Here is a 15,879-nt window from a genome sequence, read left to right as displayed (position 1 = left end):
AAAATGCGACTTTACTTTCTGAAAGAACTGCAATACCTATCATTTCGAGGGAACAAGCAGTACGTATATTTTACTGCCAAGTGTATAACGATTCTAATGTTGCTGAACTGACGAAAAGGATTGAAGAAATGAAAGAGTTGTTATATGCTATTTGGAAGGTCCTACCGAACCTATTTTGGTTCTCTTTTACATGTCGCTTAGTAATTGTTCAATAATTATTCCTTGATAGGCTGGATAATAGGCTGGAGGTTTTTTTTCTTCATTTTTCCTTCTTTCCTTCCATTTCATTTATCATAATCCCAGTATCCATGTCACAACCAGAACCTGTCATACCAGTTAATCATTGCTTTTAGTGGGCATTTGAGTATCACTCACAAATTCGAATTTCCTAATCGCGTCAAAACAGTACGCCGACACAGCAATGAATCATTTTGGTATTTAAACTCTCCTTCCAATGACGAGCGACTCAGGCTACACTATGTTTGTCCCTGTTGTGCCACCCATTTTGGTGATTTGAACGCTCTTGATAACCATTTTAATGATAATCACAAGGAATACCTGCCTCCACGATCACAATATCACGGCCAACCTAGTATATTAAACAGCTCCTCTTTTGATGATCAACGCGACCAATGTAACACCTCGCTTTCAACGACAAATACTAACACGAACAAAATCTTGGAGCGATAGAGCAAAAGCGTTCTCACGATGCATTAATCTCTTTGGACGGATTTACATTTGATTCACCCGATGACGACCATTTGATGGCTGATAACTTTGACGTAACTGATGCTTTTCGTATGATGCGATTTTCACTTAAGAATTACAATTGGAAAGTGTCTTTGGAAGACCATTTACATCTAGCGTTGGCATCAACCTCCATTTTATTCTTGTCACCCAATCGATACCCTGATGAAGTGAAGCCATGCTTTAAGCACAATGATTGGATTGCAGTAATCAACTTTATGCATGATATGTACGACATCAAAAAGGTTCCAATGCCTCTGAATACTGTTACCAATATGCTAGCCATAATTGATAACCTATGGACAAAAACCATCAACCGGGAGCAAGCGGAAACCAGTTTTAAGCCATTATCTCTTTCAAGTTATGAACACAAATTCGTCAAGGCGTTGAGTGCTTTGATTATCAAGCTACCACCCGTATCAATAGAAGATGTGAATGAATTCGAACTATGCACACGGTTTGTGGATCCTTTCCTCTCTGGTCTTTTTGATCACTATAGGACATTTTTAATCCGAACATACAGTTTTATATACATTTATACACAAATATACAGTTTTATATAGTTTTATATACATCTATACACAAATCTATAGATTTATACAAAGTTCGTTTTTTGACTGTTATTTTCAATCTCTTCCTTACAAATATTAAATATCTTGTCTCAAGTGAACAGCAACCGTGAAGAAATGCTCAACAGCTTTGTCCTTGCCATCATCTCTACTCAAAATGAGATTAAGGATGCAGTAAAGACTATTTCAGCTCAGGTAGCTGAAATAAAGAACGAAATTAAGGAGCTGAGAACTACAAAGGAAGAATATGAAGAAAGGCTTTTTGAGATGCAGCAAGAGAATGCTAAGCTGAGAGCACAACTTGAGAGTATTCTTGCTAACACAGCAGATTCAAGCAGACCAAGGCGTACAAGACATGGCGAATTAATCCAGGGCCTGTTTTTAGACAAACTATACCCTGATAGATCTGCTCAACATTCTGTTATTGAGGGCATTAAGAGCAAGCGTCAATTCTTTTGGGGCCTCTTAAGAAAGTTGATGGAGGATGTACACGGCAGTCCTGTGGACAATGTGATTTTTGACGCTGCTCGTGACCATATCACGATTTTTAGACTGCCTGCTCTCATTCGTGAAGTAAAGTACAAGCACCAGATCGAAAATGGTAAGTAGTTTAAGGATGCTGATCCTCGATCGAAACTAGCAGCCATTGAGGCTCTTGAGGAGATAGCTGTTCCTTTCATACCTTTGCGTGCTTCTGTTGGTTCTTGGGGCGCCAATCTCATGCTCCGTTACTACTGGGCTTGCAATGAGAAGAACAGATATTTTGCTGCTTTCAGCAATGAACAAGGTAACTATATCAATTAGAAATAAGAAACAACTATTTTTTTTTTTTTTTTACTTTTTAAAGATCAAACGCCCCAAAACAATACTGTGCACGGTCGAGATTCGTGTCAAACGTCTTCTTCTGCAAGCACCCTTCATGAAGAAAGTGATGAGAGTGATGACTGCGATATCAGGTAAACTTTAGGAATCTAAAATATAAGGTATAGCATTACTTACACTTGCCATTATAGTGATGTCAGGCATATCGACGCCGCAAGTATATTTACATCAACTATACATCACTGCAAAGCAAATGATACGAACAAGCGTCGTAGCAATAATAAAGGTATGTTGTAAGCTACTGTATTGAAGTGAAGAAGGTAGGCTAATTGTTATTTAAATATAGGTAAGCATACTGCCAAAAGAACAAAGTCAGGCAAATCAAATTGAAGTGTAATTTCAATTATGATGTATATCAATAAAGCATAAACTATTAAATATAACGTTTATTATATTTAATTGTTGTATATAATGTATAAAGCATAATCACTATAGTAAGGACATAGGCGAAATGCTGAACATTATTTTTCTGTGTGTATAACTGTATACAGAATATATAGATTTAGACACTTTTTTTTAATTCGAACTCCCAGCTAAAATTTCCTACAGTGAATTGAATGCAGTCTGTAGCTAATAATACATCTAATAGACACGCCTCTTTGGCTATTTATTTCTAAAATCAATCTATATTTTTAAATCTACACATCAAGCATTTCCAGTAAGTAAAAGCTTATCTAGACGATTAGATACATCGTTATCTAACAATATATCTTGTAGATTCACGTCTATCGTTTTTCTAGTTCTTCAATCTTTTATAAATATATATACTCATTTAACTAGAAGTAAGTAAAATCCTTTTTAAGCTACTAGAGATAATCCTTAACTAACTATATATATATATATTCAATAGGTATCTCACTATGGATAAAGGCTCCACTCCAAACTCCTTCGGTTCATCGGCTATGAGTACCTCTAGTTCCCTCGGACCCAACGACCGTATTTTGGCTGTTAAATCCTCTGTTGATGGCATTGGTTGGAACAATCTTCATCGTGAAACACTCGAAAACTTCGTCGAACGTGTATACACCACCATGTACGCCTATTCTTTCTCGAAATTCATCTTCCTTCGAAAGCTGTAAGACACGAATTTCAGAATACAAGAATATGTCAACAAGGAATTTTTTAAAGAAATATGGCTCTCATTGGTCGATTACTCAAGAGACCGAGCTCGCGCTCGACTCATCATTTACCATCGTGAAGTAATCGATCAGTAATTGGATGATTACCTTACAATCACTAACTACCAGAGGCCCAACTTTGTATATGCTCAGCAATTTGCTATAATCGAAGGCACCAAAATCTACATAGCTTACGTCAACAATGTTCACCTTAGATTTGGTCAGCACCTTCAACATGTCGTCAATATTTTACTTGACATACGACAACGAACAGCGGGTTTGAGACGAATTCTGTCTGAACAAAGTATGGATAATGATGAAATCAAGCACCGCATCCGCCAAGACATCATTCTACCAGCACAGACATTCAAGTAGGCTATTTCGCAGTAGCCTATAGATATGGGACAATTCCCTCAAGGGCATATTTACAGGAAAGCTCTTGAAACTATTCAGCCTGTTTTTGATGCTTATGATGAAGGCTACAATTTTGACGAACGGAGGCTTTATTACGATGTCAAGCGTAACCTTGTCGACCACTTTAAGGACTTCTATCAACTTTTTCGTCTCTTTGAACATCTTAGTTTACCCATCTTCAATTGTTTTCCTCTCCGGCGCTCATGGTCTCCTTGTTGCGTTACTATCGACAGCAAGATTCTCTGCCAAAACATCCTGGGAATTAAATGGTATAATGCTGTTGATAAACTTGGTTACTAGCGCCGAGCTGTCAACCTTGATTCAAAAGCCCTCAAGTTGCAAGAAGGTGGATAGCTTAGATTCTGTGGCACTATTCAAACTGATGACGCTGGTGTCATGGTATTCAAGAAGAGGGTCGACAGGCAAACAAGATACACGGCAAGGTTCACAGTGGAGTATGAAGCTACCTCCTACATTACCGATCTAACTGGTCGAAATTATCAAGTCTATCTTATAGACGAGTCCAAGGCCAGTAGGTGCTGTCCAACATGCCACAATGAAAGCCTCCGCACGCTCCGTCGTGTTCCAAATCCACGACCGTATCAATGTGAGCGATATTCTACTGTTGTCTACCACGGCCATTTAAGGTAATAATACATTAACCACTTGTATGACTTTATTCTGATTGAACATTGATTATAGATGCACCAATCTATACTGTAGACCCGTCATGGCGGCACCAGATAGATATCGTTTATGGAACAGGGATGTTGCTACTTGCCTCAACTATATGCACATTCTTCGTGGGCTTCGGCGTAATGGCATGGTTCCTCATAGGTTTCGCCGGGTTGTTGTTGCTCCTACAAGACGTCGAAGAAGAGTGGACGATCAGGAGCAACCAAGAACTAGAATACGCTTAGACAATGATTCTCCGTCGTAGTTATCGCTAGGACACATCTAGATGCCTTCGGGGTAAGTTATATATAGTAATTTTCTTGCATAGTTAACTGTATAATTCTTTATATTCTCTCCTTGGTACTTATCACTCTCATTTGTATGTCGTTTCCTTTTGCATGCGTTTTATTTTTAACCTTTGCGTAAATAATGTTATCCTCTTTCTGAAATTTATTTTTAATAAAACAGTATTCCATAGGAAAAGTACACTTGCTCTCTGGGACAAACAGTGAATATCGAATTCTCAGTGTACCCTTTCAACCACGCTTTGAAAGAAAATACGTGACTACTGCTACCATCTTTTCTCTTTCCCTCTCTCTCTCTTAATTTTATAACATGGACAAGATAATGTATTTATAAAAAAGATGACAGCATTCCAGTAATTTAACCATTTCTCTGTAGAACATTAGAAATTCCTTTACCAAATGAAAGATTAGCAACAATTGCTGCACGAGTGATTGAAGTAGACAAAGAACTTAAGGCAGATCAAGTCAAAAGGACGATTTCAGCAGAAGGAAACATACTAAAAGTGTAAAATATAAATCAAACAAGTAAATAATCAATCTTATAATCAATTGTATAGACGCTTTGACTGTTATACAACCAAAATGCTTAGAGTATCAGTCAATTCATTTCTAGAATACTTGACAATGGTGACACGAACTATGGAAGCATTTCAATAGACACGAATAATAAAATGATGACTATTACATATTAAAGATTAAAAATAACATTTATCTTTAAGAGAGAGGGAAGCTTAAGATTACTATCACACAGAGAAACATAGGGAATAAACGGGCTGTGAGTGGAACCCGAGGTTCGAAATAAAACAAAAAGTGAACGTTTAATGAAAAACATCTCTTTATCTTCCTCAAACGAGTTTCATGGGGTAAAGTTATTACAGTCCAACGTCCTTTATTTATCATAAAGAAGCTGCCTTGGTCATATCTGATTACTAACGATGACAACTGCTTACTTTTATGATGACTGATTTAAGGCTCAGCAGCATAAAGTTATTAAAAATCAACCCCATTTATAAAGTCTGGCCCAGTTTTTCCTTTTTTTTTCTTTCTTTTATATTTTTACAAAAAAAAAACACGTACACAAAATGGTTTTAGCAAACAAATTGAACGCTTGGAGTAAGCTTCAAGAACATTTTGACGCTGAAGGAGAAAATATTGTCATCAAGGAGCTCTTCGAAAAGGATCCTCAACGTTTTGCCAAGTATCATCGCATCTTTAAAGGTTCTGATAAGACAAATACCTCCATCCTATTTGATTTCTCCAAAAATCGCGTCACTGACCAAACTCTCAGTCTCTTGCTCGAGTTAGCCAAGGAAGCCAAGGTGGAAGAAATGCGTGAAAAGATGTTCACTGGTGAACATATCAATTTCACCGAAGACCGCGCTGTTCTTCACATTGCTCTTCGTAACCTTTCTGACAAACCCATCTATGACAATGGTGCTGATGTTATGCCTGAGGTTCGTGAAGTATTGGCTCACATGAAGGAATTCTCTGAAGCTATTCGCTCGGGTGAATGGAAGGGTTACACTGGCAAGGCTATTACTGATATCGTCAACATTGGTATTGGTGGTTCAGACCTTGGTCCTGTCATGGTCACTGAAGCATTAAAATCTTATGCAAAGGAAGGCTTGAAAGCTCACTTTGTCTCCAACATTGATGGTACTCATCTTGCTGAAGTTGTGAAGTACCTTAATCCTGAAACAACTTTGTTCATCATTGCCTCAAAGACCTTCACGACTCAAGAAACCATGACTAATGCTGAATCTGCCAAAGATTGGTTCTTGGCTACTGCAAAGGATGTAAGTATATAAAATGACGTGTTTCTTTACCAAGGTGATCTTATCATGATATTGATCAACTGAATTTCTAATTTTCTAGGCCAGCCATATCGCTAAACACTTTGTTGCACTTTCTACAAACACAAAGCTAGTCACAGCATTCGGTATTGATCCAAAGAACATGTTCAAGTTCTGGGATTGGGTCGGTGGTCGTTACTCTCTCTGGTCTGCTATCGGCTTGTCCATTGCGATCACTATTGGTTATGACAACTTTGAGGAACTTCTTCGTGGTGGTTACGAAATGGATCAACACTTCTTAAATACTCCTCTTGAGGACAATATTCCTGTATTGATGGCCCTCGTTGGTATCTGGTATAACAACTTTTATGGTGCTCAAACTGAAGCTATCCTTCCTTATGATCAATACATGCACAGATTTGCTGCTTACTTCCAACAGGTAAACATCAAGACTATCTAAAGTACACACTTTAATAAAGAATACAATAGGGTAACATGGAATCCAACGGTAAATACGTTTCTCGCTCTGGTGCTGAGGTCGAGGCACAGACTGGTCCTATCATCTGGGGTGAGCCTGGCACTAATGGTCAACATGCATTCTATCAGCTCATTCACCAAGGTACCAAATTGATTCCTTGTGATTTCCTTGCTCCCGTGGAGACACACAACCCCATTCGCAACGGTTTACATCATGACATTTTGCTTTCCAACTTCTTTGCTCAAACAGAAGCCTTGATGGTTGGTAAGAACGAAGAACAAGTTCGTGCTGAGATGGGAGCCAATGTGGTCGAAAACATTGTTCCTCACAAGATCTTCAAAGGCAACAAGCCTACCAACTCCTTCTTGTTTCAAAAGTTGACTCCTGCTACTTTGGGTTCCCTCATCTCCATGTATGAACACAAGATCTTTGTTCAAGGTGCTATCTGGGACATCAACTCTTATGACCAATGGGGTGTTGAACTTGGTAAGCAATTGGCCAAGGCTATCTTGCCTGAACTCTCTGCCCCCGGTAAAGTCAGTTCTCATGATGGTTCAACTAATGGTTTGATCAACTATTACAAGAAGAACAAGAAGCAATATCAATAATTGTGTATTTCAACAACTCACATCTCGTCATTTCTTTCTTTCACGTGTTTATAGTTTCAAAAGAAAATAATAAAGTTATTTTGTTTAAAGGTAATTGCGTACTTTATTTGAATGTATAAAGGGTATAAAACAACTTAGAAAGCGACGCGCCATCTATCATTTTCATCAGGGCCAGCACCATAGCCGGTGACTTCATTAGCGTCTTCAGCGATAAGCTCCTCGTGACTATGCCTATATTTTTGTTTAAAAAAAGGGAGAGTTAGTCAAAGGAATAGCCAAATTAGCCTATTCGTTTAACTTACAAAGTGACGCCAGTAGCAACATGTCTAAGTATGAAAGAACGACCGACATACCAAGTCTAAAAAGAAAAAGTAAATAACTTGCTGTTAAGTGAAAAATACACAACTTACGGGATCCTCAACATCAAACTCTTCATTTTCAGCTTCATCAAAGCCCCATTGTTCTACAATCCATTCATCATTTTCGTCCGTAAGGGAATCATCGCCGTAACAAGTGACTTCCTGTTGTTCGGTAACAGGACTAGCAATATCGGGATGAGAATGAAGGTTGGCACGCGTTTCCAAGTGCTTGAGACGGATCACATCACCGAAATTGACGTCTTCACCAGTACGTTCGTCGCCAAAGCGAGGAAGGACAATAAAGAACGTCTCGGAAGACGCTTCCCAACCACCGGCAAATGCCTTTTGTTGACCACTGCCACCTTCATAATTGTCGCCTAGTCGAGAGGTCAAGTAGCGGCCGGTCATGTTGTGCTTCAAGGCAATCAGATTTCTGCAACAGAAAAATAATAAAAATGTCAGCATGGCTATTTTTAGTTTTCTACTCATTCATGCGTACCCGTATTTAATGATATTTCCTTCAAGAGAAGCGCCGTAGTATTGATCGTCTATATACATTGCTCATTTCAGTTAAACAAGACAAGGCAATTCAAGAAATAGTTTACCAGACATATATGCTTAGTGTTTTAAGAATAGAATAGTAAAGAAAATAAAGAAAAGACAGAAAAGTTATTTAAATAATAATACACTCGTAACACAGGAAACGTGCTTCACATTAGATTATGTAATTGCACCAGTTGAGAGAAGTTCTGTAATTTTATTTACATTTAGAATGACATGCCCTTTCCTTCTATAGACACCTTGGGGGTTGACCTCTTGGGACCAGTCTTGATCGTACGCATCGTATTGTTCAATCGTCTGAATGTAGTATTATCCTGTAACAAAGATTATTATACACGAAACAGGCAAAGGATGATACTTACTTTTGATGACTTATTCTTATCTGCCCTTACTATACTTTGAGGTACAATATCATAATCTGCTGCTACTGCTTGAGGAATACGAACATGGAGTCGACTACCACCCACAGACTCTTCTTCTGGTTCATCTTCACGTTTATACTTTCTTCTCTTTTGTATCCTATATAAAAAATCAATCAAATGCCTTTTATCCGACCTATATTGTCGTCCTACATGTCCTCATGCCTCAATTCTTGCACAGCATGACGGCGTTCTTTGTAATTTTCACTGCGCTTGATGACAAGCCTACTCCATTTGGCTACCAATTGGTCAGCCTTTCGCTTTATATGCTGTTCAACGCGTGAGCATTTTGTATAAAAATAAACAATCTTTCCCACGCCGCTTTCACGTAAGTGTTCTCCTGAAATAGGAAGTCTGTCCAAGATGTCGAGCATGGCCACTTGAATGTCTAAACTTGGCAAAGAGCGGTCTGGTAGAGGTTCAAGCCAGACTCGAATAGCGTCCAAGAGTCCATTGTCGAGAATAAGGTCTTGTAGATGCTTACTATCATCAACGATAAGCAACTGTCCACAGTTCATAAATACATGTTTAGTGGTACTTACTTTGTAAGAATGCTCATTACTTCATTCAACATCTTTAGCTTGGCAACTGCTGGTTTCCTCTCTCCGTTTGAAATAGCGTCTTCTTCACATGCTCCCTTCATACGGTCTCTCAAATGGGATAATTCATCATCCATAGCATTCTCCAGATCCTCAGCATCACGTCTCTTCTTCTTTTTCTTTCCGCTACTCAATGCTTTTGCAAATTCACGATCAATTTCATCTCTTAAGGCTATATACGTTCATATGCATCGTTTAATCTTTTTTTCTTTGTTCTTTCTCTTTACAATCTAACCTTGTTGTGGATCAGTAGGTTTTGCATTCTTTTCGTCGTCGTCGTCATCGTCATCATTTTGACGAGATGAATTATTCTTTAGTTCCCTAATTTCCCGTCTTACTGCTTCTAGTCTCGCTCTTTCTTCTTCATTTTCTTCCCTTGTCTTCTTTTTGAATGAAGGTAGCTTTGAGATAGGTTTAGGTGCTTCCGTAGCTGTGTCCAAAGACTCTTCGGCTATTTCCCTTTCAATATGTGCTGTTTCTGTTTCATCATTGTCTGAAGCTAAATAATGTCAATAATAGATTCATTATCAAAGAATGTATCCATTTACCTTGATCTCCATCAAGATCAGACATTTCGTCACTTGAGCCAAACAGTTTGTTTTGCTCCTATTTGTTTATGAGACATCAAGAAACAGGTATACTTTATATAATTTACTGTAGGTTGTTCTTCATCATAATACGAAGCCATATTAAAAATAAGATAAAAATATGCAAAAAAGAAATGCGCATCAATCAAAACCTCAGATGACAAACAAATAAAGCATGTTCCATAAAAGGAAAGTTCAGACATCATCATGAACCTCATAAGCCACCACAACCATACTATTCAGAAAGCAAATAGTTTTTATAGTAATGATAACAGTAAAGCATACTATCTCGTTCACCCTTTTAATGAAGTAAATGCGCACGTACGTGCGTGTGCGTTATATCAGTATAGATTCAATATAAATTTTGGAAGAATGAGAAATTGTATTTTTATTGTGAAATACGGGATGTTTAGTCGAAGAGACCGAAGCCCATGTCCTATAAAGAAAAGGATGAATAAACTTAATACATTTTAATAAACATTCACTTACATCGTCAGACTCTTCCTTTTCTTCAGCCTTTTCTTCAGCGGGGGCTTCTTCAGCAGCAGCACCAGCAGCGGCAGCACCACCAGCAGCGGCAACAGGGCCAGCAGAGATGGAAGCAAGCTTGGGAGTACCTTCAGCAATAACCTAATACTAAGTAAGTATGCATACTCCTTTGTTTTTGTCATAAATACATACTTCAGCAATGGTCTTGCCTTCCAAAGACTTCAACAAAGCATCGAGACGAGCAGCGTCAGTTTCAATACCAACAGAAGCCAAGAGCTTCTTGATGTCTTCGTTAGAGGGGTTGGCCTTACCACCGGCGACGAGAAGAAGATAAGCTGCGAGATGCTTCATGGTGAAATGTCAATATTCAAAAGAGAGGATGAACCTTTTTCTGCTCGAAAAACTTTTTTATTTTTTCGTTCACAGCTTCTTCAGCTTCAATTTTTCTCAACTCACTAACATGATTGGTTGAACTGAATTACGTCACGTGCCTTTTTTGTGGCTTATGTTTGCAAAACGTTGAAGGTTGAAAGAGTTGTTTTTTACCTTGAGGGAAGTTTTGTCCACACAGACTGATTTGTCAAAAGGGAAACGTACGCGTAGCTAATATACAGCGTGTATTATAGATCATTACCTTGAAAGTTAAGGTTCTACATGCTGCTTTTTGGATATGATAACCTCAAAGGGATCTTTATTCCTCTTCTTTTCTCGTGTCAACAGTAGATAATATTCAAGTGTTTGGCCTACAAAAGTTTTCAGTCGATTTGGTCTTTTCATGATGCTTTTAAAATATATCCGGCCAAGTCTCGTTTCCATATTCGACCAAAGCTGGGTGTTACAGTCTTGATTTATGCATCTGTTTAACAAAGAGTAATATCAAAAATCTGTGGCATTCTATCATTGGATGCTTACTTTAGGATGGACCTGCGTTATCACAGATCCTGAATAAGTCCATAGTAAACTCTTCCCGGGTCAGATAAAGAAAGAAATGCTTTATATTCATTTAGCAAATAGAGTTAAAACCTTGTTTACGTAGCATATTTTTCATCCTCTTGCCTATTTTTGGATTCAATGGCATTCATCGTATTGCAAATGTTATTTTAACCATTAATAGTCCGTAGTACGTAAAGTGAGTAGTTTTTATAGTGGAAAGCAATAAAGGTTTCATTTCACCACATCCGCATATCTTTGCTAGTTTGAAATGGGCATAAAAGTGGCGCCTCTTTTTGGTTTGGAAAGCTCATTTATGCATGAAACTATAAGCTCCAGTGCAGTAAAGATCCCTTTTGAGGTAAAACTACTTTCTTTTATTTAATAGGATGGACTAGGCTTAGAAGCTGTAGCTGTTGCAGTAGACTTTACTTCTGTCGTTTTTGTTGGATTAGGAGAAAAGATGATATCTTCTAGTTGAGCCTTGCCCTTTTCTTTATTTTGAAAGTCAATACTAAAAAGAAAGGTTAGCTTTTATATATTACAATCTATGGTCACAACTTGCCTTCTTAACCCCGTAAATTCATATTGATCTTGAACCAAGTTAAAGTATCGAGGGACAAACTCAATTCCGTCCGCCTCACGCGTTCTGGTATCCTCGCGCTGTTTATCTTCTATAATTGTCTTCTCGGTCGTTGCCGTATCCATATCATCTTTCAAGATGGCAGCTGTCACCTTTGACCAAAGCCTATCATGTTTTTGAAAAAGGTTAGGTGGATATAAACACCAGTGATAATGATCAGTATACCTTCTAGATTCCATAGGTTCTTGTTCTTCTATATTCTTTACTTCTTTAGGATGAATATTCGCAGATTTAACATCAAAAAATAAAGTCTTATTGGAAGCCTAAGTATGTAAAGAGGAGAGAATGGGTCATAGGGCCAATTACATCACTCCTTTTTTTTGGCTTTAATTATTACCTTCGCCATTTTAATGTATATCTCATTTGACCATTGGCCGGAAATTTCATATAAAACTTCACCTGTTGATTCCTTCTTTACTTTACCACAAACACTGTTGTATTGTCCAGAAAAGAATCCCTAATAAGAACAATTAGTCATGAAGAGTCTGTGTCTTTTTCATTACCTTTGTCTTGAAATCCAATTCACAAACCAAGTCGCTTGTTTTACAGCGAACAGCACAGCTATCACCGAGTTCGAGTACCATTTTACCAACTGCAAAGCTTTAGTTTATGTACTGATAAAACCAATATCAAACTTACATAAAATTCCTCTGGCGTATATATTTGGCATAGTGATATCATATCGTTCATTATGCAAGTGAGTAAAGATGATATGGTTTTCGCCTTCCATTAATGTGGCAGCACTGTTGCCAAGAAATCTTGATTTTGGACGAAGATCACCTTGAATATAAATACCATTTTCTGGACTACCATAATAGAAAGCAGAAATGGGTGGGTGATGAGATACTTGTTCTGCTACATAGATAGCCTCGGTTCCATTGCTGTATTTATATTTGCATCTAAAAAATTCGCCCAATACAGGATTATATGGCTTTTTCACTCCCTAAAAAGAAATAAACATTTTATTCGTCCGAACGCACGCACACGCGTATAACATATGCGTTATTAAAATATTCCCTTACCTTGGGTTTGATATGCCAACCTGATAGAAAATAGCGAACGACATCAAGGAATCGTACAGTTGGGTCTGTTTTAGTGCTAGCTCTGTTTGGGATAAGCACGATGTTAATATGTCATATATATGATGTTACTCTAAAAGTAGGTCGGGATGACTCATAAAATCTGTTACTCTTTCCAGCATTGATCTTGGCTCAAGTACAAAGGTAGGTAAAGTGACTCTATGCAAATCCATATCTTTTCTTAATTGGCTGATAATACCCATAAGAATACTCTTGGAATTATCTTCCAACTCTTCAGTGCAGTCTGGGTCTCCGTCATTCGTTGTTCCACGTCCAAGCATCATTTGAAGGGATTTTTTTATAAAAGAAAAGAAGGAAAAAAAGAAAAAGAGAGAAAGGGAAAAAAAAAGTCGATACAAGTCTGCAGGATAACAATCTCAGTTTTAAACCCCGTTAAAGCATTTTGATGTTCAAGGTTATCAATGTTACTTTTTAACTTTAGACTAACTGCTTTCATAACTATCATTTGGATTGATAGCCAATTCTCAAGTTGGATATTTAAGTGAATATATATGAAGATCAATGGTCAACAAAGGGGGAAAAAAGACGCGTAGGTATCTTAAAATGTAATCTCCCCACAAAAGCTTTTGTCTCGTGTTTATTTATGTTGTGAATAAAAGGTATAAATTACGTCGCTGTCGCGTGTGCTACTCTTTTTAAATAATGCAGTAGCATAATTCATTATGCATCATTCAAGTCTTTATAAAGAAAAAAGGGGTATTTTAAAGGAAAATGATCAACATGTATGTTTATCATCTTGTAAGTGTCCCTTTTATTAAATCCCTGCAATCAAAGGAAAGCTTATCTAAAATTATGAATGATATTCTTGGGCATAAATAGAGGAGCTGTATATCAAAAAATAAACCTTTATAAACCATAGATAGTGCTCTTGCTTTATATATATATATATATATATATGTGTGTGTGTGTGTGTGTTTTATACTTTTCAAACTGCCCCAGTTTGAGAAAGAGATGATGTATATATCAATAAGGATTAAAAGTTTGATTATCATATAGAACCAGTAAATTTGAATATTTATAGTCACACATCTAACAGAAACCGTTTCCTTGTACCAAGCGCTGTTCGCTTTTGAAAGAACAAAGATTAAAATCAAGTTACCCTACAGTTCAAGTTAATAACAATAAAATCATCTTGTTATATTCATGTCTTTACTAAATTGTGATATCCTTCGTTGGAAGCCATTTCTTTCTTATTTGCTCACACAACTGAACACATCATATAAACATACACTTGTAATTGATTAAATAGCGCACTGAAATAAAGCAAATATTGGCATGAAGTCATAGTTGTAAGCTAAATGTGGATAAAAAGGGGGATTGCCATTAGACCAAACGACAGGTCATTAAGACTTTGATCGCATAAAATGGAAGAAACGCCGTTTATGCTCCTGGAACTGTTTTATCAAAAGGATAAGTTTTTATGCAACAAAAAAAAGTTGGCAAGCCCTTTGATAAATTATAGCGTTTGGCATGCATTTATAAAAGGAGACGCGCCTTTGGTTAACCTTTTTTTAATATCAACCACTCTTATTTTTTTTTTTTAAAAAAAAAAGCCATGTTCAAAATCTATAACTGTTTCTCTGGTGTTTCCTCTTTTGCTTCTCGCGTCGTTCGACATTCCTTAAGCAAGAAGGCTACCATAACTGCTTATCGAGTATTTAAAAAACTTACTCCTATTCTTGCCGTTGCTCTTCTGGAGATCACTTTTCTCCTTGTGGAGAAATCTGCAGAGTGTACTGGCTTATTTGTCATAATTATGATGGAAGGAACAAAGACCGTAAAGAGTGAGGTGTCTTGACCGTGTTTTCTGTGAACAACGAAAGGAGAAGGAGGAGCGAAGGAATGGTGGTGCGTAAAATGGCATTCTGGCACAAACAGTTAGACTTTTCTTTACTAATTACTTTTACGGTGATTCAGGCGCATTACTTAATTTTATCAAGCAGATTACAACACCCTGAGGGCATTGGGCTGTGTATGGTGTCTGTTGATCATTTCAAGCTGCCAAACATAATGTCGCTGTGCATGTCTGGTCTACCAAACAAATGGCTTCGTGGACAGTTGGCATATCAGCTGAACATATCTGGTCAATTTTATGCTTCCGGGCATATTCAAGTCATGTATTTCTCGCCAGGGAGTTGGACAGTCCGCTTGATGATCATATCCACATTTTATCATAGCCTAAATTTAAAGAAGACGAGTCCCTTGCTATTGAAGCCACATGCCCCAATACATCTTATCTTATGAAGCACACTTGTCCCCCTTCAAGCATAACATGGAACTTTAACATGGTTGAGTATTATCGGCAATTACTCAGAAAATACGTAGTCATCAAGGGACAATAATAAATAATGCTGTTACTACTACATTTCACGATAAAGAGCTAAAAAAAGATGTGTATGCTTTATTGATTCACGATTAAATTGCGATTTGAAGGAATGCCTTAAAAAGATGAGATCATCATGAGGGTTCTTTTTAAGGGATCTGAAGGATAGAGAAATGGCGAGAAAGAGCTTAGTCAATATAAATAAGATATTTCGGGACTATAGAATAAGACAGATGGCTTACTGGAAAGTAATGACTTTTGCACTTTATCATTCGTATTA

The 15,879-nt window shown here is 37.4% G+C and overlaps 7 protein-coding genes across 7 annotated transcripts; 3 read left to right on the top strand and 4 right to left on the bottom strand.

The window, feature by feature from the left end:
• Positions 1-764: 764 nt before the first annotated feature.
• RHIMIDRAFT_248312 (uncharacterized protein) lies at positions 765-2,535 on the top strand (the record flags this gene model as incomplete). The annotated part of the gene is made up of 7 exons (XM_023610506.1): positions 765-1,204; positions 1,421-1,917; positions 1,960-2,103; positions 2,164-2,272; positions 2,330-2,424; positions 2,451-2,458; positions 2,485-2,535. 7 exons carry the CDS (start codon positions 765-767, stop codon positions 2,533-2,535), a joined length of 1,344 nt encoding a protein of 447 aa, XP_023468797.1.
• A 3,257-nt stretch (positions 2,536-5,792) lies between these two features.
• Positions 5,793-7,589, top strand: RHIMIDRAFT_286604 (glucose-6-phosphate isomerase; the record flags this gene model as incomplete). Its single annotated transcript, XM_023613395.1, has 3 exons — positions 5,793-6,506; positions 6,586-6,942; positions 6,993-7,589. The coding sequence occupies 3 exons, from the start codon at positions 5,793-5,795 to the stop codon at positions 7,587-7,589; spliced, it is 1,668 nt and encodes a 555-aa protein (XP_023468796.1).
• Positions 7,590-7,660: 71 nt separating this feature from the next.
• Positions 7,661-8,623, bottom strand: RHIMIDRAFT_289581 (uncharacterized protein). The gene is made up of 5 exons (XM_023613658.1): positions 8,554-8,623; positions 8,448-8,496; positions 8,000-8,381; positions 7,892-7,947; positions 7,661-7,820 (listed from the first exon to the last, which is right to left on the bottom strand). Exons 1-5 carry the CDS (start codon positions 8,558-8,560, stop codon positions 7,724-7,726), a joined length of 591 nt encoding a protein of 196 aa, XP_023468795.1. The 5' UTR covers positions 8,561-8,623; the 3' UTR covers positions 7,661-7,723.
• Positions 8,624-8,715: 92 nt separating this feature from the next.
• On the bottom strand, positions 8,716-10,100 carry RHIMIDRAFT_248309 (uncharacterized protein; the record flags this gene model as incomplete). The annotated part of the gene is made up of 6 exons (XM_023610505.1): positions 8,716-8,823; positions 8,872-9,028; positions 9,082-9,411; positions 9,471-9,699; positions 9,763-10,026; positions 10,076-10,100. The coding sequence occupies 6 exons, from the start codon at positions 10,098-10,100 to the stop codon at positions 8,716-8,718; spliced, it is 1,113 nt and encodes a 370-aa protein (XP_023468794.1).
• Positions 10,101-10,523: 423 nt separating this feature from the next.
• RHIMIDRAFT_198466 (ribosomal protein 60S) lies at positions 10,524-10,954 on the bottom strand (the record flags this gene model as incomplete). The annotated part of the gene is made up of 3 exons (XM_023606290.1): positions 10,524-10,550; positions 10,604-10,744; positions 10,796-10,954. 3 exons carry the CDS (start codon positions 10,952-10,954, stop codon positions 10,524-10,526), a joined length of 327 nt encoding a protein of 108 aa, XP_023468793.1.
• Positions 10,955-11,736: 782 nt separating this feature from the next.
• RHIMIDRAFT_83834 (Oxysterol-binding protein) lies at positions 11,737-13,571 on the bottom strand. Its single transcript, XM_023615768.1, has 8 exons — positions 13,328-13,571; positions 13,199-13,280; positions 12,816-13,119; positions 12,680-12,768; positions 12,514-12,633; positions 12,342-12,439; positions 12,099-12,281; positions 11,737-12,047 (listed from the first exon to the last, which is right to left on the bottom strand). The coding sequence occupies exons 1-8, from the start codon at positions 13,537-13,539 to the stop codon at positions 11,915-11,917; spliced, it is 1,221 nt and encodes a 406-aa protein (XP_023468792.1). The 5' UTR covers positions 13,540-13,571; the 3' UTR covers positions 11,737-11,914.
• A 1,380-nt stretch (positions 13,572-14,951) lies between these two features.
• On the top strand, positions 14,952-15,726 carry RHIMIDRAFT_271294 (uncharacterized protein). Its single transcript, XM_023612248.1, has one exon. The coding sequence runs from the start codon at positions 15,134-15,136 to the stop codon at positions 15,518-15,520; it is 387 nt and encodes a 128-aa protein (XP_023468791.1). The 5' UTR covers positions 14,952-15,133; the 3' UTR covers positions 15,521-15,726.
• Positions 15,727-15,879: the final 153 nt, after the last annotated feature.

This window comes from Rhizopus microsporus (genome assembly GCF_002708625.1).
Source record: "Rhizopus microsporus ATCC 52813 unplaced genomic scaffold scaffold_3, whole genome shotgun sequence".
NCBI classification, from domain to species: domain Eukaryota; kingdom Fungi; phylum Mucoromycota; class Mucoromycetes; order Mucorales; family Rhizopodaceae; genus Rhizopus; species Rhizopus microsporus.
The sequence above is the reverse complement of the archived record's forward strand: the minus strand, read 5'-3'. Positions and strand labels throughout refer to the sequence as shown.